The sequence below is a fragment of the Enhydra lutris genome, unplaced genomic scaffold (genome assembly GCF_002288905.1).
Source record: "Enhydra lutris kenyoni isolate GAN:26980312 unplaced genomic scaffold, ASM228890v2 scaffoldscaffold113, whole genome shotgun sequence".
NCBI classification, from domain to species: domain Eukaryota; kingdom Metazoa; phylum Chordata; class Mammalia; order Carnivora; family Mustelidae; genus Enhydra; species Enhydra lutris.
The window spans coordinates 640,494-661,387 of NW_019154197.1; the positions used below are offsets into that span (position 1 = coordinate 640,494).

The 20,894-nt window shown below is 41.1% G+C and overlaps 1 protein-coding gene across 1 annotated transcript in view; it reads left to right on the forward strand.

Annotated features, from left to right (window-relative positions):
- The window catches only part of LOC111139709 (amyloid beta precursor protein binding family B member 1 interacting protein), a 110,762-nt gene that overhangs the window by 53,216 nt on the left and 36,652 nt on the right, over positions 1-20,894 (forward strand). The window contains exons 4-7 of the mRNA XM_022492056.1: positions 901-1,193; positions 4,004-4,081; positions 10,164-10,323; positions 11,532-11,653. Coding sequence (XP_022347764.1) covers positions 901-1,193; positions 4,004-4,081; positions 10,164-10,323; positions 11,532-11,653 — 653 coding nt within the window. The remainder of the gene's footprint in view (positions 1-900; positions 1,194-4,003; positions 4,082-10,163; positions 10,324-11,531; positions 11,654-20,894) is intronic.

Here is a 20,894-nt window from a genome sequence, read left to right on the forward strand (position 1 = left end):
ATGTCTGCCCTTTTTTTAAAACTTACCTCGCAGCTCATCATCTTACAAAGTCTTTACCACATAACCCCAATTTTTAAAAATTGTTTTTTACTTCAGCCTCCTTAGTGCTTTATTTACTGCTGCTTATCATTAATTGTTCATTCTTTGAATCTGAGAGTTTCTCTAGTTAGATGGTGTCCCTACAGAGACGTTATCCTTACCACAGGTCTTAAATCATATTAAACCCCAGTTGGTTGAGACTTACTTTCTTCTAAGTACATATATCAGTGGTACTCTGTCTGCCCTCCTGAGACCTAGGGAAAACTCCCCTCTGTCTGTTCCCAACATGTCCCCTCCCCATCTCCTAAAACTCTCAGATTTTGCACCAGAATATACAAGAATTCCTACTTAGCAAGTCACGTGCTTGGATCTGACTTTATAGCTAATCTGTGAGGGTAGCAAACATATTTTCCTCCTTTTACTTGGTGGGGGGACAGTAGGGGAGGAATTCCGTTTTGTTGAGGCTTAATTGACAAAATTGTAAGACATTAACGTGTACAGTGTGATGACTTGATACATGTATCCCTGGTGAAAGATGTCCTCCATCGAGTTAATTAACCCATCCATCACCTCACCGTATTTACCCTCTTTGATATTGTTGTTGAGAACATGTAAGTTCTACTCACTCAGCACATTCCACTTATACAGTAGTGTTACCAACGATAGTTACTGTGTTAGATACGTTAGATCCTCAGGCTTTATTCATCTTTACCACTGAAAGTTTACACCTTTCGCCAGCCTCTCCCTGTTTCCCAGCCCCTGACCGCCAGTACCCAAATATCACTCTTAAAAATGGCCTTCTTTCAGTTTTTCCCGGTATAAATTGTTGTTTTGATCCTTAACATGATTTTCCCTCATCAGAGTCCTTAAATGCACTGGAAGACCAAGATTTAGATGCTCTCATGGCGGATCTGGTGGCAGATATAAGCGAGGCTGAGCAGAGGACAATCCAGGCACAGAAAGAGTCATCTCAGAATCAGCATCATCCCGCATCCCCGGAGATGCCAGATTTCAGCGGTGCAGGGGCTCTTGGTTATGGAGCAAATGTCGTTGCAGTTAGTGTCAGCCACTATGAGAATGACTTACCTCCCCCACCAGCTGACCCCATGGTAGACCTTCCTCTGCCACCACCACCGCCGGAACCTCTCTCTCAGGTAAGTGTGCGGGGCAAAGATGGCAGAACTCTTTGCTCTGCTACCTCTGCTTCCCGTGATCTTTGACTTTCTTCAAGAGGGACAGTTACATTTATAAGTCTCTGGAGTTCTGAGATACTTAAAAAACAAGGATACCGAGTACATTCATTGCAAAGCCAGAATCCTCCATGAAAAGACATTGGTGTGTATAAAGAATATATTGGGGCCATATTCAGGAGTGAATAGAGCTTGGCTAAAGTTTATACTTGTGTGCAACGTTCCCTGACAATACTCAGTTTGGGGGTAATGTTTTATTACCTTGGCATCAGCTGTGGAGCTGATAAATACATATCTGTGTCCGTGTGCTAACCTGGTACGTAAAGAATTGTAAGCATTCCTTACATGCTTCTGAAATTAAATGGAATTTTGTTGACTCTGGCAGCTCTGTTCAGTGGGGCAAAGATACCCGTGAATCATTAGTAGTGTCGTATTTGGGTGGGGCAGTTGTGACCAAGCAGGTGGTAAGTGCTCGGTATTATCAAATTTCTGAACACTGGGAAGCCATACATCTGGGAAACTTATATCATCATTATTTGGGACATTAAGTTATAATATGTCTTTTATAGAATAAAAAGAGCACTTTTAAGGATTTTCCTTACGGTAAGCCACTTGAAAAACACTTAAAAGTAAGAGCCCTGCTCTGTCTCCTGTGGCTTGCTCATTGTTGTACTGTGTGATGGTGGTCAGTATTCATGAATACGACCCTAGTAACCCTGAAAGTTCCTACAGTGCCTTTTGAATGAATAATTATTAAATATAAATCAAATATTAAGTCATACTCTATCATGTGTATTGTTCTATTGTGTACTTATTGTAGAAAATTATTTAAAAATTAGTGATCCATGCAGAGACTCTTTTATTCCCCAGCTTTACTTCCTAATCAACATATTACACTGTATAATTTTAAGGTGTATGACGTGATGCTTTGGTACACATATGTACTGCAATATGATTTTTATAACAAGGTTAGACACACCTCCATCACTTCACATTACTTTTGTGTGTGTGCATGTGTGTACATGCACATGTATGTGGTGTGAACCCGTAAGATGTGTTCTCTTAGCAACGTTCAAGTACACAATACAGTGTTGTTAACTATAGTAGCGTGCTGTACATTTTTAGATTCCCATAACTTATTTGTCTTATAAATGGAAGTTTGTACCCTTTGACCAACATCACCCCATTTCCCCACCCTGTCCCAATCACTGGCAACCACCATTCTACTTTCTGTTTCTGTGAGTTCGACTTTTTTAGATTCCACATATAAGTGAAATTATATGGTACCTGTCTTTCTCTGACTTATTTCACTTAGCGTAAACCCTGTAGATCCACCCATGTTGTTGCACATGGTGAGATTTCATTCTTCTTTATGGAAAAATATATTCCATTGTACATCTACTGCATTTTCTTTATCCATTCATCTATCCATTTATCTAACACTTAGTTTGTTTCCATGTCTTGGCTGTTGTGAATAATGCTGCAGTGAACACGGAGAGTGATTTCATTTTCCTTGGATATATAACCAAAAGTGGAAATTTGGAGTCATTTTTAATTTTTTGAGGAACCTCCATACTTTTTTCCATAGCGGCTGTACCAGTTTACCATCCTACCAACAGTGCAAAGAGGTTCTCTTTTTCTTCACATCCTCCCCAACACTTGTTCTCTCTTAACTCTTCAACAACTGCCATTTGAAAGAGCAGAGGCTCTTAATGTAGTATCCATGAAGATTTCTAGGAGGCCATGATTTCCTGAAAATATATGCAAAATTGAATGCACATGTAAAGCTTTATGGGCTTTCTGGCTTTCAACATATTCCTAAAGGGGTTGGTGGCTCAAAAAAAAAAAAAAAAATTAAGGATCATTGGTGTAAGAAGATGTATGTCTGCTTTCAAGTAATTGGGATGTAACCAGAACAGCTCATTTCCTCATCATTATAAATAAGTAGGAGAAAACTGAATGGGAAGAAACCAGAAACGGAGACAATCCATGGGAGACTCTTGACTCCAGAAAACAAACAGGGTTGCTGGTGGGCAGGTGGGTTGAGGAGATGGAGTAACTAGGTGATAGGCATTAAGGGGGGCATGTGATGTGATGAGCACTGGGTGTTACATGCAACTAATGAATCATTGAACACTACATCAAAAACTAATGATGTATTGGCTATTGAATTTAGATTTAAAATAATAATAAATAAATAAGAGAGTCTTAATCTATTCTTGGAATATTTGTTTACAAAAATCAAAGGGCTTTTGGGCTCATAAAATATTTCAGTCTATTTTCTGCCTACTCATGTGTTTTGGTCAGTGTTTTCTTGGTGAATTATAAGTTTGAGTCTAAGTCTTAACTTTTAGGAAGGTTAGTACCCCTTTAGGAATCGGGTAAAAACTAGGAGTTCCAGAAAACTGCGCTGATCCGGAATAATGTGTGTAATTTCAGGGAGTGCTCAAATCCCTCGAGATTCACTAGCAGATTCCTCAGGTCAGCCCTGTCTAGAGCCACTCAGAGATTTGTGTGGACCACGTATGTGAAGCACTTTTAGAGTTGTCATAAAATTTTTGAAGTTACTAGCCCCAAGATATAAAGTGTGGCTGTCTCTACATCTTTGGGCTGAAGATTTTTGTTATAGTCATTTAAATTCTGAAAATCAAACGTGAAATTTGGTGCCAACTGTCTTCTGTCAGCATAAGGTAACTGAGACGTTAGCCATGGCGTGGGTACCTCCTCACTGCTCTTGTCTAGTGGACTGTGTTGAATGTCTTGCTGTTTTACAGGAAGAAGAAGCAGCCCAGGCCAAGGCCGATAAAATTAAGCTAGCATTGGAAAAACTTAAGGAGGCCAAAGTGAAGAAGGTAAGCCATGAATCACGTTTGCATGGGGCAGTTAAATTAATAACATGGTATTATGCTGGATGATAAAAGACATAAAATTTCGAGTGGTGTCTTCCAAATAGTTGTAATTTTGTGAAAATTTTAGTAGAGATAATCACATAGTTTTACTTTCTGTGACATCAGTTAGCTCATTTGTGCCTGATAAATCAGGACCTCTGTTAGTGTAAATGTGGAAGCTTCCAAGTTTCCATTCCCCCGGGGGCTCCCTCCCTTGGGGGCACACCCTCTTGGGTTCTGCTCAGGTGTTCTGTAATAGTAAGTGGCGCCACCTTCTGGACGCACCTTTACGGGGTCAGAGCTCAGCTTCCCATTGACCTCACCTTGGCATTTCCAGGACTGCTTTGTGCAATTTTCACAACCTCCCAGGCAGCCTACTTCCCTGCCACCCGCCCTAGATGTCCTCCTTATGTCCGGAGATCCCAAATGTTGTTTTGGCTAGTGCTCTGGGTACAAAGCTGCATAAATTTTGAGTGACCTGCTTAATCCTAGTTTCCCAGTAAGCCTGCAATTTTGAGTGTTTTCTGTAGACTAGGTTTTCTAGGAACACATATATTATAACAAAAACACGTGTATTTAACCTCAGTGGAAGCACATACCTAGTAATAGTTAACTGTTAATAACAGTTAATTTGGCTACTTAGGAGAAAGAATATCTGAAAACCTGAATGTCTTCCTGAAGTGTGTATCAGGTCTAAGACCACGTAAGAACTTTTTACTTCTAGTTGGGTGAAAAGCATGAGACTTTATGTTCCTACAGCACCCCTCATGGTTCCTTGAATGAAGGTGTTCAGCACATGTTGAATGATATTCAGTAAATAGTCCTTGACTACCCCTGGATCCAGACATTCAGGGTTCATCTATGAGGTCTTCCCAGACCAGTCTGTTCATTTTTTACCATTTTAAACATGCATGCACTTTTTAGCATTATTCTTCCCAGTTCTCTACATTGATTAAATCCTGTGGCCAGTTACCGGAATCACACATCCTTGGCTTCCTTGCCCTTCTCTCCCCTCGTACTAACCTTATTAAACCCTAAATGCAGCTCTCCTCCCATTCAGCTGCTCTTGGTACTGCCTGGGCTTCCCAACAGCGCAATCACACACACCCGCTCACCAAAGAAATGATTCCTATCTTTCCTCTCCTTTAAAACCTCTGATACCTCTTTCCTCATCCACATTCTCTCAGCTAATGCTGTTGCTGCCTGTGGCACTGAGAAAATAGAAGTACTCAGAAGGAAAGGTCCATAAGCTCCTGACATATTTGCTTTCCTGCCTGCCTGCCCTGTGACAAAGAGTCCATAGTCTTTCCTGTTACTGTGGATGAACTGTTATGTTTCTGTGTGTGCTCCAGTTCCTGTCCTGTCTCTCCTCCCTCTCATGCTAAAGCCTCCCAAGGAACCCCATCTCACACAGAAAAGCCCAGTCCTCACAGCAGCATAAAGCACCTAGATTATCTGGCTGCCCACTGTCCCCCACCACCTATACCCCATTCTCACTACCTGGTCTCACCACTGCTCTTCAAACACTCCAGGTATGCGCTGGCCTCAGGACCTTTGTACTTTACCATGCCCTGCCTTGAAAGCTCTTCCCCAGATTCCAGTGGGTTTTCTCTGTTCCTCCCCTCAGTCTGGTCACCCGCTCAGTCAGGTCTCTACTTGACATTGCACATACACCCCCAATACCTGCAGCCCTTCCCTACTTTCTTCTTCTCTTCAATGCTCATCACCATCCACATAACATCCTCCTACTTGTTTATGCTGCTTATTGCCTACGTCCACTCCCCACACCCACAGAAGTTCTTCCAGGGGTTTTGTGTTTTCTTCACTGATGCATCCCCATCTCATAGAGCAGATGCTGGGTTTACAGAGGTAAACCAGTTCAGGTGTGGTCCCTGCCTACGTAGAGTTAAATTCTAGAGGAATAAGTGTTAGGAAGGAAGTAAAGCAGAAAAAAGTGATGAAGAGTGCCCGAGTCACTTGTAGATGGACCTCGTGATGGGGGAGGCCCTCTGCGGAGGCAACACTGGAACAAAGACCTTGGCGCGAGAAGAGCCCAGCTCCCCAAGGGTGTGTTGGGGGAGCATTCCCAGGCAGGGCTGTATGGCCATTGCTCCAAGAGCCATTGAGTAGGAGGGAAAAGGGAGGAGGATTTGAGGTCAGCGAGGCAGGCCAGGCCACACAGTCTCACGGACCGGAAGAAGAGTCTGGAAGATATTATAAGTGCATTAGGAAGCCATTTGAGGGTTTTTAAATGGGGATAATATCTGGTTTTTAAAGATCATCCTGGCTACTTTGTGGAAAATGGATTGTAGGGGGAAGGATGACAAGCAGGATAGCCCTCTGTGCAACCCACTCCAGCGCAGTAGCTCACTGTCCATAACTGTGGGCTGCCCCGGGCCACTGACTTTACCTGTAAGATAAAACACAAAAGGAAATTACTTAAACTATTTTAAACCACTGGATTGTTTATAAAAAGAGGGCCATGTTGGCTGTATTTTCAGAGGGGAAGTGAAAAGAGAAGTTGATTGTTAGATAAAAAGGTAGGACAACTAGCTTATTCAGTTGATTTGCTTCGACTAGAGGCTAAGAGAGGGGTAGTAGATAGCAGCTGTTTCCTGCAGCGTGTCGGAAAGCCGGAGAACTTCTCCATAACTTCGGTGGGTAAATGGTAACAGAAAACCCAAAGCACAACCTGTTTTCATTCTACAAAGAAGATGTAAAACAGAAGCCACTCTGATCAGTGGGGAAAGAGAGAAAATTAAGAAGCCAAGTTGTGTATTTGGTCTGATTTCAGAGGTTCCAAATGTATCCCTTAAAACAAAGCTTGTGAGCATAACCGAGACATACTTGCACGTTACTGAAGTAACCAAGACGGGCTCCTACTAACCTTGCAACGTGGAAATCAAGTCTATTTGAAGGACTTGGCCCTCAAGTGTTCTGTAGGGTGTGGACTTCATTTGGATTGCCAGTGATGTGCACAGTTTAGGTTACAAAGTTTTGGAAATGGAAAACTGGTGAATTTCATATGTTTGTTTGTTTTAAAGCTCTGTGACACAGGAAAACAACTGTGTGTACATTTTTAGCACAGAAGCAAAAAAAAAAAAAAAACCTATGAAGGATTTAGGTCTAGCATATTCTTTTATTTAAAAACTGGCAAAAGAAAAGGGAGAAATAAAAACCATAAAGTCTTTACTATAATAGTTTAGAAAGGGAGGTTTTTCCATGCTTCATCATTCTACTCTCTAGCAAACAGCAATGATATGAAAAGTGCTCTGCTTGCTGAATCACATAACTGGGATCTAGCAATATTATGTGTTGGTATAGCTACTCCTCAGCTTGTAAATGTGATAGAAGCTCTTAAGAGTAGTAAAAATAATTTCTTCTTGCTGAAAGTCACCAGTGTTCTCTTGTTTGTTTTTTTTTATTTTCTAAGTTCTGTAATTGTAGATATTTGTAACTACATGTGGATTAAATTTGGTTTGCAATTTCTGCCAAAAAAAATTTAAAAAACAACCTTTCATCACTGTCAAATTATGTGGTTTAGTTTTTTTTTCTCTATATTAAAAACAAAACAAAACAAAACAAAACACAAACGTTTTCTTTTCTCAAGAATCCCTGTGCAAAAATGAATTGTGATCAGATATCATTAAATTTTTCCATCAGGGAGATTAAGTCTTCTCAGTCCTAACATTGGCAGTGTTTCTTAGGACCTATAGCTACTCTATAGCAATAATTCTTAGCAGAGAACAGTGGGTATACCTTCCACACACAGAAAATAAATGATAGTGAAGAAAGCCCGCTATTTGAGGATTTTCTATTTTTCTGTGCAACCCTCCATGCTTCAATTCTCAAGTCAGATAAGTGTATTTTTGACATTGTGGCACTTGGGCCTATCATTTTAAATATGTCAAAAGACAAACATACAATACAAAAAAAAAAAAAAAGCAACTATTCAACAAGAGGTTTCTGGTCTATAGGTTTTGTAGGGTTTCAAGGGAAAAAACAGTATCTTTCAGACAAACCTGGAGTAAAGGTCTAATCTGAGTGATCCTGGGGAGAGGACTTTTCCTGCCCCGATGTCTTTGTGTTTGACTCTCCGCGTGCAGGTGTTGGGAAGAGAAGGCCTATATGCACTTCAGTTTGTGGTCCCTGCCAGCCCCTCGTCCAGATTTCTATCTCCACCCAGACCCTTGGTTGGTTTCCGTAACTCTGCATAACAGCCCGCAGGAACCGGGCTCTTCGTTCAGCTCACTGCAGAACATGTTCAAGATCAGATTAGGTGGAAGTGGGACAGGAGGGGCCCTTTCTCAGTGGCTCAGAACCTGACCCAAACTTTTGGGGAGGAAGAAAAATGTTATCAATTGTATGGCCTCTTTAGTCCCTCTATTCATATTTTTTTTAAGATTTTATTTATTTATTTATCTTAGAAAGAGAGAGAGAGAGAAAGTGTGTGTGTGTGTGTGTGTGTGTGTGTGTGTGTGTGTGTGTGTGAGAAAAGCAAGCTCCCCTCTGAGCAGCAAGCCCGATGCAGGACTCGATCCCAGGACCCTGAGATCATCCGGAGCCAAAGGCAGACACTTAATATGCTGAGTGACCCAGGCGCTCCATGTACGTTTTTAATAGTGCCACGTCTCACTTAAGTAGCCAGCACCAACAGTAGACAAACAGAATGGGCAGAACTTGTCTTTAGCTATTTTATCCTTCGCTTTTCAAGTTAGAGTAGAAATTTAAGCAAGAGTTGTATCAGGTGTTTCTGGTTGGGGTGTTTCTAGGCCTCCTCTGGGGCTAAGGATAGTGCGTGTGGTTGCAGCACCACGGGCTGGTGGTCAGGCAGTGTTGTCTGAAAAGGGAAAGACAACATTTCTTTCTGGCCTTGCATTCAAAGATAGACTCCAACTAGACCTACTTCCCACTTAATTAAGTAGGATTAGTGATTATGGTAAAGAATAAAATAAAAGCACAGTTCTTCCCAGAAGGTTTTGTAGGAAATCTTCGCAAAACATAAGTGTATAGTGAATGAGTGGGCACATTTCCAGTGTTGCTTTTACAGACTGGATATATAACGCCATTATAACTGGTAGCACTCACAAATAACAACTACTATAATTAGATATACACTACAAATACACAGGTGTCAGAGAAAATCCAGACCCTAGCTGTATTATGTCATGAATTAATTCTGTTACATTACATCAGAATCATGGTCTCTCGAGGTAGGGGGTGGTTAGAAGATTTAATAACTTAGCCAAGTTGCCTGGGAAAAGCCAGTGAAATCCTATGTCCTTAGTGAAGATAAGTAAACTCTGCTCCCACCATACCCTCTAGATTCAGAATGGGATAACGACTAATTTGACTGTGAAATCAGAAGAGTAGAATTTTTAAAAACTGAAATGAAAAGTAAATTTGATCACTGATTTGTCTTCATGCCTCCATAATAGCTTGTTTCTCAGTCTTCTTTCATTTTGCTTAATCCACCTCTAATCTCAAACGCGTTCTGCTGTGACACAACCTTCTCGACCCTGTAAGACCTCTCAGTGGTGCTGTGTCGCTTGTACCCCTGATCTTCAAAAGAGTTGTAAAGTAACCAGCTTGGTCTTGCCTGTATCTTAGAACCCTCAGGTCACATGAAAAAGGACTCAGCTCCAGCTGGGCAAAAGAGAATTTATTATAGAGACCCTTTCAATCAAGACATGCTTCCAGGCTCTAGGATGAACCTGGACAAGTGCCAGAAAGATGTCACAAAAGCAGGAAGTCAGCACTTCTTTCTCTTTTCTGTCTCCTTCACCAGAATACAATGTCTGAAGGCTGGGCAAGGACTTCATTATGTGTGCAATTGTTTTGTTTTGTTTTGTTTTTGTGAATTGGTTTCTCTACACCTGTATTCTTAGCACCTTAAATAAGTACTGAGCATATGAGTTCATAGTGAGTGACTTTGCAGAACGCATTCTTACTTAAATTCACAGAAACAGTAGCAGTTTTGAAACCTTATGTCCGTGGCTTCCCCAGTGACTGAAATTTACTGGCTGCTCTGTGACTCTGTCCCCAGCTTGTTGTCAAGGTGCACATGAATGATAACAGCACCAAGTCACTGATGGTGGACGAGCGGCAATTGACCCGAGATGTTCTAGACAACCTTTTTGAGAAAACCCATTGTGACTGCAACGTAGACTGGTGTCTTTACGAAATCTACACAGAGCTGCAGATCGGTAAGTCCCATCCCCCGTGAGAAACTATGCTCCAAAAACACAGTTTTTGGAGCACAGTTTGTGGGTTTGTGGGTTTGCTATATGATGGGTTTGGGCCTATTAATAAGAAGAATTTTGTTCAAGGCTGTAAAGACTTGCCATAAATCACTCCCCTTATGTCAGATTCAGTGCTTGCCTCTTCATTTCTCTGCAGTGAAGAGACTCAGATTGTTACAACGGATCACAGCATTGGAGGATGACAGCATTGTCACTGCCACTTCTCTAGTGGCTCCATAAGAAAAAGAAAGTGACAGGATGATACCTCTCACTGCATGCTTATGAGTAAATTGAGCTGATTTGGAGAGGACCTGAGTGTCTATAGCTAATATCCTTTAGACTTTGCTTCTTTATAGCATGACTCTGCCGTACATCAGTGTTCATTTCCCTTTCCATCATCCCCACTCCCTTTGTCTAATTGAGGAGGCTCAGCCCCAAAGAGCAAAAGACAGTTGGTCAAAATGGATGGAGTTAAAAAATAAAGAGAGAGAGAGAGAGAGAGATAAAAAGGCAATTAAAGAAATACCCTTGCTCCTTCTCATTGTTAAGATCACGCAGAGCAGTTTTTTCCCCCCCCTCAGGAGAGCTTGGTGGAATACAGAATAGCCTGCCTTAGAAGCTTTCAGTGAATTTTTTTTTTTCCCTGAAGTAAAAGTTCTACAATGAAATAATCTCTTGAAGTACTTTTCAACTCCCGGAGTCAAATAGAGAAATGAAAACCTTCCTTATGTTTAGGTTTAGTTCCAACATGGATACATTATTTTTGGAGTCTTAGGGGGTGATGTTTTAGAGCACATATCTCGTGTCCCACAGCTTCATTCAAAGTTGTTCGGCCAATTACTGCTTCATGGTCCTCCATATGGATAGGAGGTTTACCGCCATCTGGGACTATTTAAAGTCAGAAATGCTAATAAGAAAAAAGTGCAGTGACTGGCCATTCTACGATATTGTATTTTCATCTGTCATTTTTTTTTATGGCAAAGGAGTTGAAGACCTGACACTGAAGAAGAAATACAATAGGGGTTTTACAGTGTGACATCATGTAAGAGTTAGGGATTTCTAAAAACCAGTGAGACGTGGGAAGCATTGTGTTTAACTCAGTACTAGTTTATTTCTCTGTTGGAAGGCCTAATGTCTTGGGTCCTTAAGAATGCTTTTTCTCATTTCATCAGAAAGGATTTTTGAAGACCATGAAAATGTCGTTGAAGTCTTATCAGACTGGACAAGAGACACAGAAAATAAAGTGCTGTTTTTGGAGAAAGAGGAAAAATATGCTGTGTTTAAAAACCCCCAGGTAAGATAACTTGTATATAGTTAAACCATATAAAGTATGGAAGATTTTATTTTAGGTTCACCTGTATACTAATAAACATCATTCATTATCTCACAATATAGCACAAATTATTCCTTTCAAAAAACACAAACCCAACTCTTAGGTCACACATCAACTAATAGGCCCTTGAAGGATTTAGAAAGAAAAGAAGCCAATTTGTTTCTTTGGATTCAGCATATCTGTCTGTTGACTAATCCTCTTCTTCTGTCCTTATTTCCATTTGGCTACATTAATTCACTGTACCTTGATGATTCACTAAGGGTCATTAATGCTTCGTGTTTTGTTTTTTTTTTAAAGAATTTATTTATTTATTTTGACAGAGAGAGATCACAAGTAGACAGAGAGGCAGGCAGAGAGAGGGAGGGAAGCAGGCTCCCTGCTGAGCAGAGAGCCCGATGTGGGACTCGATCCCAGGAACCTGAGATCATGACCTGAGCCGAAGGCAGCGCCTCAACCCACTGAGCCACCCAGGCGCCCCTATGCTTCGTGTTTTAAAGACACTCCTTTTTGCTGTTGCTCATATTTGATGCTTATTGATGCTGGGATAACTAAAGAGAACACCTAGAAAATGTACTACTTATTGTGATTTAATTCTACAAACAGTCTACATAATAAGCATTGTTCTCCATATTTGAAAAGGCTTCCTTAAAGTCATATTTACAAGGATATCACAGAACTAGAGGTCTTTTCCTGTTGGGGCCTCCAGCCAACTGCAATTGTAGGAGAGTCATTAAGTCTTTTTGGAAAGTCAAAGAATGTTAGACTCAGAGGAGATCACTGGATACATCCAGACACCTTTATATTTTACAGGTTAAAAAAAAAAAAAAAAAAAAAGTCTCAGGGTGCCTGAATGGCTCAGTTGGTTAAGTGACCAACTTTTGCTTTTGGCTTGGGTCATGATCTCAGGGCCCTGGGATCGAGCCCTGCATTGGGCTTCATTCTTAGCGGAGAGTCTGCTCGAGGATTCTCTCTCATCCTCTCCCTTTACCCCTCCTCCTGTGCACTCTCTCTAAAATAAATCAATCTTTAAAAAAAAAAACAACAACACTGAAGCCCCCTATCACTAGAGACAGAAATAGAAGGATACTCTCAGCTTCCTCATGAGACAATATTCTTTTCCCTGCCCTGTGCTTTTTTCTAGAGTCATCTCTAGGTTTTGTGCTGGCGCACTGACAACAAAGCAATTAGGTACTATTGTCTTTTTACAAATATTGAATTGTAAAAGTATGGTTGACCCTTGAATAACACATTGGGGGCTCAGGGGGACGTTAGGGCCATCAATCACCTGTGCAGTTGAAAATCTGTGTATAACTTTTCACTCCCCAGAAACTCAATTACTAATTCCCTACTGTTGGCTGGGAAGCCTTACCAATAACATAAACTGTTAGTTAGCACATGTTTTGTATGTTATATGTAGTATATAATGTATTCTCACAATAAAGTAAGGTGGAAAAAAGAAAACATTATAATAAAATCATAAGGAAGAGAAAGTATGTTTATAGTCCTGTACTGTACTTATTGAAAAAAAAAAAAATCTGTGTATAAATGGGCCCTGAGTTGTTCAGAGATCAAGTGTACAGAGTTTTCAAACTGTAACTACCTTCAATGGCATGATTTAATGCCTATATTATTTAGGGTACCATCTCAGCTTCTGTAACAAGGAGACTCCCCAAAATCAGTGGCTCAAACCAGCTAGAAGCTTAATTCTTCCTCACATACCAGTCCAGACATAGGGGGCTTGTGCCATCTTCTATCTTCCTTCTATCTCTAGGCCCGAGGCAGATTTCCACCTGGCCATTTTCCAGTCCTTAGGGAGGGAAGAAAGAGCCAGGGAAGTGTACAACCAGACTTCTTACTGGAAAGACCTAGAAATGGCACTTTTACTTCTGCTCCCATCCTATTGGCCAGAACTGAGTTACAAGCTGACAAAAGCAATCTCTGTCCAAACAACCATACACATAACTACAACGGGGAGTTACATTCAGAGTCCCCACCTCATACAGCTTCTCCACAAGGAAGCTTTCATATGGAGTCTATAAAAATGGTGCTCAAGAGTGTATGTGTGTAATGTGGCTCTAGTACTGTATTAACCAGAAGGAGAATGGGTGTCAGTGGATCTGCCGCTTGCCGTGGTGTCCAGTGCATCAGTGCACAAAACCTAACTACATGCTATGAATGTTTACCAAGTGCATATCCCATTTAAAGGCCACCCATGTCATGATGAGTGGTATACCAGTAGACTCACTTCTATCCTTCCCAGCCATTGATCTCCATTACCAAGATAATCACAATTCGGACCTCTCTGGCCTTGATTTTTCCTGCTTTTGAACTTGGTATAAAATGGAATCATCATGGGGCGCCTGGGTGGCTCAGTGGGTTAAGCCACTGCCTTCGGCTCAGGTCATGATCTCAGAGTCCTGGGATCGAGCCCCGCATCGGGCTCTCTGCTCTCTAGGGGAGCCTGCTTCCTCCTCTCTCTCTGCCTGCCTCTCTGCCTGCTTGTGATCTGTCAAATAAATAAATAAAATCTTTAAAAAAAAAAAAAAAAAAAAAAAAATGGAATCATCATTACTCTTTGGTGTTGACCTTCATTCATGTTGTTGCACATGGCAGTCCATAGTTTGTTCTTTTTCTTTGCCGTTTAGTATTCCATTGTGTGATTATACCAGAATAAGTTTCTCTGTTGTATATTGATAGACATTTAATTTTTCTTGAGTTTGAGGCTTTAGCAAGTAATGCTGTTGAGAGCATTCTCATCCCTGTCTTTTGCCGAACATATGTAGGCTTTTTTCTTATATATTTACCTATAAGTACAATTGCAGCTTATGCACATATTTAGCCTTAGGATAGAGTACCGAACAGTTTTCCAAAGTGATTGCATGATTTACCTTCATTAGTATTGAATGAGAATTCCTGTTATTCCAAATCCTTGCCAGTCCTTAGTGTTGCCATGAAAAAAATAATAAATTTAGTTATTCTGTGTGAATGTATAGAGGTATCTCCTGTGGTTTTAAGTCAAATTTTCTGTTGCCAAAGATTTGAGTACCTGAACTATTATCCATGTTAAATATCCATTTCTGTGAGGTGCCATGATTCTTAGCCTCTCACCAGCTTGGGGTGGGGGTAGTAGGCGGGATGTGGCTCTCACAATGTCTCCGCACCTCTTTTTGGTTCTTTTCTCTCTTGGATCTTGGCCCCTTGAGTCCTGGTTGCCTCCATTGCTCGCCGAAGCCTTTGCACAGATGTTTTTTAATCCAGCTTTTCTAGCTCTTTTTGTGGAGCTTTGGTCTAACTGCAAGCTACTTTATCACAGGAAGAAGCAGAAATCCTCCTGCTGAATTCTTCTGGATAATAATATGTTCTTAAAAACCATATAAGTCAATTCTTCTAATTGACAACCACAATTAAAGACCAAAATGGAAGTGGAAGCGCTTTTGAAGTTGGTGATTTTAAGTATTTCCATTTCCTTAGTGTTTGGTTGGATAATCTGTCTTTTCCGATCAGCGGTCCATGTGAATAGCTACTTCAGCTTGCTGATCATAGGACTCTTTCAACTTGTTCTTGAAGTAGATTGTGACCATTCCTATGTTGATATCATGACTCCTAAAAGGGAGGCTTTGTAATTTTGAAATACCCACAGTCATTTTGTAAGAACTGTATGCTGAGACCCTTTGATCGTTTCTAACAGGAACATTTTTTTAAGTTTACATCTTAAAGGAATAACAAATCCTAGAGAAGAGTATTTCCAGAGGAAATTTCTTATGGAAGCACAATCTGGAGATTCTTTTGTTTAACTGCCTTAGATTTTCTCCTTAAGCAGTGTCTCAAGCAGTTAATTCAAAAATCCAAATACATCTTGTGTTTTGTTTGGGTTGTTAGTTATTTGTCAACATTTACACGTAGTGGTGAATCCCAGAACAGAGTAGTACATAACTGATACCTGCTTCCGCTCCTGAGTCCAGGCTATATCTGTGAGCCTACAGGCTTGATCTTAGGGCCCAACTGGATTAGGGCACTGTCTAGGAACTATGTCAAGTATTAGTTGGAAACTGTGCATGAAGAACTAGATTCAACCAGAAATTATCAAAGGAAAAAGCTAAGACTATGAACAATTTATTTGTTCTTCTCAAAAGGTTTCAAAATATTGAAAGTCTTTCCTATATTGACTTATATGATGAAACTTTAATGGAATTCACTCCGTTTGCTTGGCAGTAGCAGATGTTGTAGAATATCCGCTTATATGAGTAACCTGCACTATTTATGGAGAATACAAAAATGAAGATTATCTTTGCTCTTACAGCTTTAACATGAGAGCAGTGTAGGACATAGACCGTGGACTAATGCCATCTCATGATTAAGTCCCAGTACACAAAATGCTCCCGACAGTACAGAAGAGCCTTAGTGAAGGTGTATGCTGAGAAGTTTAGTTTTGTAATTACCACATTAGTTCATAAAACCCAAGGTCAGAAGAGCAGTGAAAGTAGGAACTGGGCAGTCAGTTAACCCTACAGTTCTAACCATAAGGCAAAAATATCTTCCACACAGATGCAAAGAGAGTGCAGCTCTAGGCAAACCACAGATCATGCTTGCTGATAGTTACTAACTACAGAGAAGTCTTGCCCTGATTTAGGGTGAGTGAAGGGAAAAAACCATCATTGTGTTTATGACAAAACAGAACCTGACCGGAAATAGCATCAGAAAGACTTTCTAGACAATATATCAATTACAATTAATCAACTGCAGGATTCAGAAGAAAATTGTAGAAAATTATTATCTTCAGTAGAAGGCGGTCACATGTGGTCCAAATAAACCAGTGGAAAAGGCAACTAAATAAGAGTAAAAGAAAAGAGAATGGGAGGGAAAAGAAAGGAAATAGGAAATTAGAATCGGGTCTGGAAAACTCTGAGATGGGGCAGAGGACCAGCTGCTGTGGAGCACAGGGAGGGCGGGGAAATTTACTCGGAGAAACTAATGTGCGAGCATTCACCTGGTAAACCTGTGGGGGTTAGCCAGGGGAAGAGTAGAGAGGAAGCAAGCACCCTAAGCAGTGGGTGTCCACAAAGTCCAAAAGGAAAAAGGGACGTGCATCTGGGTCATGGGAAATGGTCGTATGGCTGACCATAGAGCGGTGAGCGTAGGGACAGGGAGTCACAGTGCATTCAGATAAACTGGTGAAAAAGAAACTTGTCAAAATAGTATATTGATTAAAATAAAAACAAGTCAGAAAGAAATGTTTCCAGTCACCAGTTCATGTAGTTGTAATTGTATGAGATTCATTTAAAGAGCATTTTCAGGCAGGTTGGTCAGTTTCCAGCATTCCGTTATTTTTAAGAATCCAATCACGACCATCAATGCCTACTTTGCCTATTTTTCTTTTATATTAGACTGCATTTCCCTGCCACGGTGCGATCCAACTTTGCTATCATGACTGAAGCTGTTGAATAGAATGTGCTGTACTCGTTGGCACACAAAGCTGAGCTTTAGGCTTTGTTCTTGCAGAAAAATGATTCATGGAAGTAGAGATGATGAGCAAAATGCCGTCTGCCGAAGGTTATGATATGAGAGAAGGTTTTGCAACCACTGAGAATAGTCGAGGGTACTGTTTGTTGTAGTCAGACTTGGGGGGTATTGTGCTGATTCCTGCCATCTCGGGGCCTGTCAGAGCTGATGGAGGCCTGACCCCTGTGGGCACCCACTATTCCTGGACGAGGTCCTTGTCTACCTGGCTGGGAGCAGTGCACTAGCCAGTGGCATCAAGCCTTTGGTTTATATGCACTTCACTCATCAGTCCCTCACCCCAACTCAAAACTTGAGGAATAGATGCCAAACAAGCAAAACTGGCTAAGAATGAAATCGAGAGGAGCACCTGGGTGGCTCAGTGGGTTAAAGCCTCTGCCTTTGGCTCAGGTCATGATCTCAGGGTCCTGGGATGGAGCCCCGCATTGGGCTCTCTGCTCAGCGAGGAGCCTGCTTCCCTTCCTCTCTCTCTGCCTGCCTCTGCCTACTTGTGATCTCTGTCTGTCAAATAAATAAATAAAATATTAAAAAAAAAAAGAATGAAGTCGAGATAAAAAGAAGAAACTTTAAAAAGTCTGAGAGATGGCCCCAAAGTCTTAAAGATGGATAAAAACTTACACACTACTAAATACTGAGAGTGCATCAGAATCAGTAAGATCTATATGCTCACATCCAGAATTTTTCAACACTAGTTTAAACAGATGCAAATAATGCAATGAACAGCATATTATGGATCTTGCCATCATATTATGGAGGCTAAGTATAGTTTCATGGCAATTTGATTTCCCACCAGCATCCATGTAAGAAGTACATGAATAGCGAGTTTTTTAATAGACTTTATTTTTTGGAGCAGTTTTCAGTTCACAATAAAATTGAGACAATTCCTGTGTACTCTGGACATAGGCATAGCCTCCCCCAATACAAGTGGTGTCTTTGTTACAGTCAGTGAACCTACACTGACATGCTATTATCGCCCAAGTTCACAGTGTATGTTAGGGTTCACTCTTGGTAGTGGACAACAAGCTTTTTAATAACATTTGGGAAATTTTACATTGTTCCTTTTTTTCCTCTTGAACTATTCCCATTCTGTTTTCTCCACAAAGACTTATCCTACTGTAATATATTTCTATGCTCGTTAAGTCTCTTACTGATCTCTCTCATACTTACCTTCAACAAATTGTTTAAAAATTGATATGTAATTTTTTATATCCTGTCATCATAAGGTACCTAAGTGTTAAGAAATTACACAGTTGGTTAAAACAACTTAAAAACATTAAAATTATAAATATCAATATTAGGCTTAAAGAGGAAAAAATCCAGGGGAAACATCTCATATTGAGATAATAGATGAAACATTTTGCCCTCTGATTTGTTCCAGGATAAAGGAGTGAATTTTCAGTATCAATTATATTGCTCTTTTTCATTTCTATAGAAGTTAAGTACTTTTTATAGGTATCAGTGTGAGAAACCTTGTTCACATAAAAAAGTGGATGAGAATAGAAGAGGTTTGTGAGAGCAGTGCCACTCCGTTTCTTGAACTCCTTCCAAGTTATCTGTCACTGAGGGATCAATGATGACTCTTTTAATACACCACTGACAAGCTCACTAGATGCCTTCTGTTGTGTAGATGCAGAGTTAGAAACCACTTGACTTCCAAAAAGATTTGTTTTGAGTCGTAAGTCTTTCCCTCTCTCAACACTTGTGTCTCAAGTTGTCCCTTTGTTTAGAGCCTTTGAAATTCCCACCTAGGGCAGTAAGATTTTGTGTGGCTGTGAGGTGTGCCTTTCTTACATGAAGTGGGAAAGGGGCCTTCCTTTCTCAGGCAGATCTGCTTTAGAGAAGAGTGCACGTGGAAGTTGAGGATGTGGAAACTGATGCCTGTGTACCCTTCAAGGGGCTTCAGTACACGCTCCAAGGGGGACACAGTTGAAGGCCCCTAGCCTTGAATGGTGGCTCAGGATCCCCCACAGTGAACTGTCACCCTACTTCTGAATCTGTCACAACTACTGTAAAATAATGATTTGTGTCATTTTCATCTTCAACCATCAGGAGGCTCAAGGAGGGTGGGTGCCATTGAACTTCTTGTCAGCCAGTAAGGACACTTAGCTAATGATAGCCATTGAAGTGTGTATTGTAATGGGAACAAACCAGAAGACTCTGGGAGCCTCCAGCAGGAGTCAGAGACAGCCTCCCTGAGGAAGCAGTGTTTCTGATGTTCACCAAGGGAATTGAGATGAGGGAGAGAGGCAGGAGGGGAGATTCCAAGCCATAGTGCAGGATTATCAAGGCCCAGAATCAAGGTAGTATGCCATGGTCAAGGAATAGAAAGACCCACTGAGGCTGCTGTGGAGAATGCTATGGGGACAGTGGTGTGCAGGGCCAGGCTGATGGGCCTGCCGCACTGTGCTGAGTGTTTTCAGCTTCATAAACAAGGCATTTTCTGTTCAAATGTGCTTTCTACAAAACTGCCTCTCCCCAGAAAGCAGTCTCATGGAGTGGCCAAGATTTTGGGTCCTAAAGTCAGATGGCTGGATTTGAATCCTCACTCCATTGCTTCAGGGTAAATACCCAATAGTGTAATTGCAGGGTCATAGGGTAACTCTATTTTTAATTTTTTGAGGAATCTCCACACTGTTTTCCAAAGTGGCTGCACCGGCTTGCATTCCCACCAACAGTATAAGAGGGTTCCCCTTTCTCCACATCCTCTCCAAAACTTGTTGTTTCCTGTCCTATTAATTTTGGCCATTCTAACTGGTGTAAGGTGGTATCTCGATGTGGTTTTGATTTGACTCTCCCTGGTGGCTGATGATGAACTTTTTTCATGTGTCTGTTAGCCATTTGCATGTCTTCTTTGGAGAAGTGTCTGTTCATGTCTTCTGCCCATTTTTTGACATGATTATCTGTGGGGGTTTTTTGTTTTGTTCTGTTTTTTAAAGATTTTATTTATTTATTCGACAGAGAGAGGTCACAAGTAGGCAGAGAGGCAGGCAGAGAGAGAGAGAGGAGGAAGCAGGCTCCCCACCAAGGAAAGAGTCCGATGCGGGGCTCGATCCCAGGACCCTGGGATCATGACCCAAGCCAAAGGCAGAGGCTTTAACCCTCTGAGCCACCCAGGCGCCCCGATTATCTGTGTTTTGAGTGTTGAGTTTGAGGAGCTTTTTATAGATCTTGCATTGCTTTTTAGCTGTGGGCCCTTGAGCAAATCATCTAACTTCACCAAGTCTCTATTTTCTTGTCTGAAATTGGAGATAATTTGTTCTTAGAAGTGTGTGGTGAGAATTAAAGGCTGTCATCCACACAAAGTGTAGTAACTGTCATTCTTTTAGTTTGCTTCATTATAGAGATTAGTCTGGAGAAGAGAAGCAATGGAGGCACATGGGAGGATGTTAGCAGCTCTCCAGAAGGCATCACCAATGTTCTTGGATCAGGATGATCACACTGGAGCCAGGCCAGACTTTGATCTGGGACAGTGGTGCTGTATAATCTCAGAAGTTTTGGGCAGGGACTCAAAGAAGTATGATTAGGAGTCTAACCTCAGGCTACCTGAAGTTGTTCAGGACAAATTGAGTGGGTAAGTGTTTCATCCCTAGGTTTCCCAGGATCCCAGGCATTTGCTCAAGAACTACCAGCAAACATATCTTGAGCATCTACATTGTAATGGAATTAAGCCAGGGAAGGAGACTGT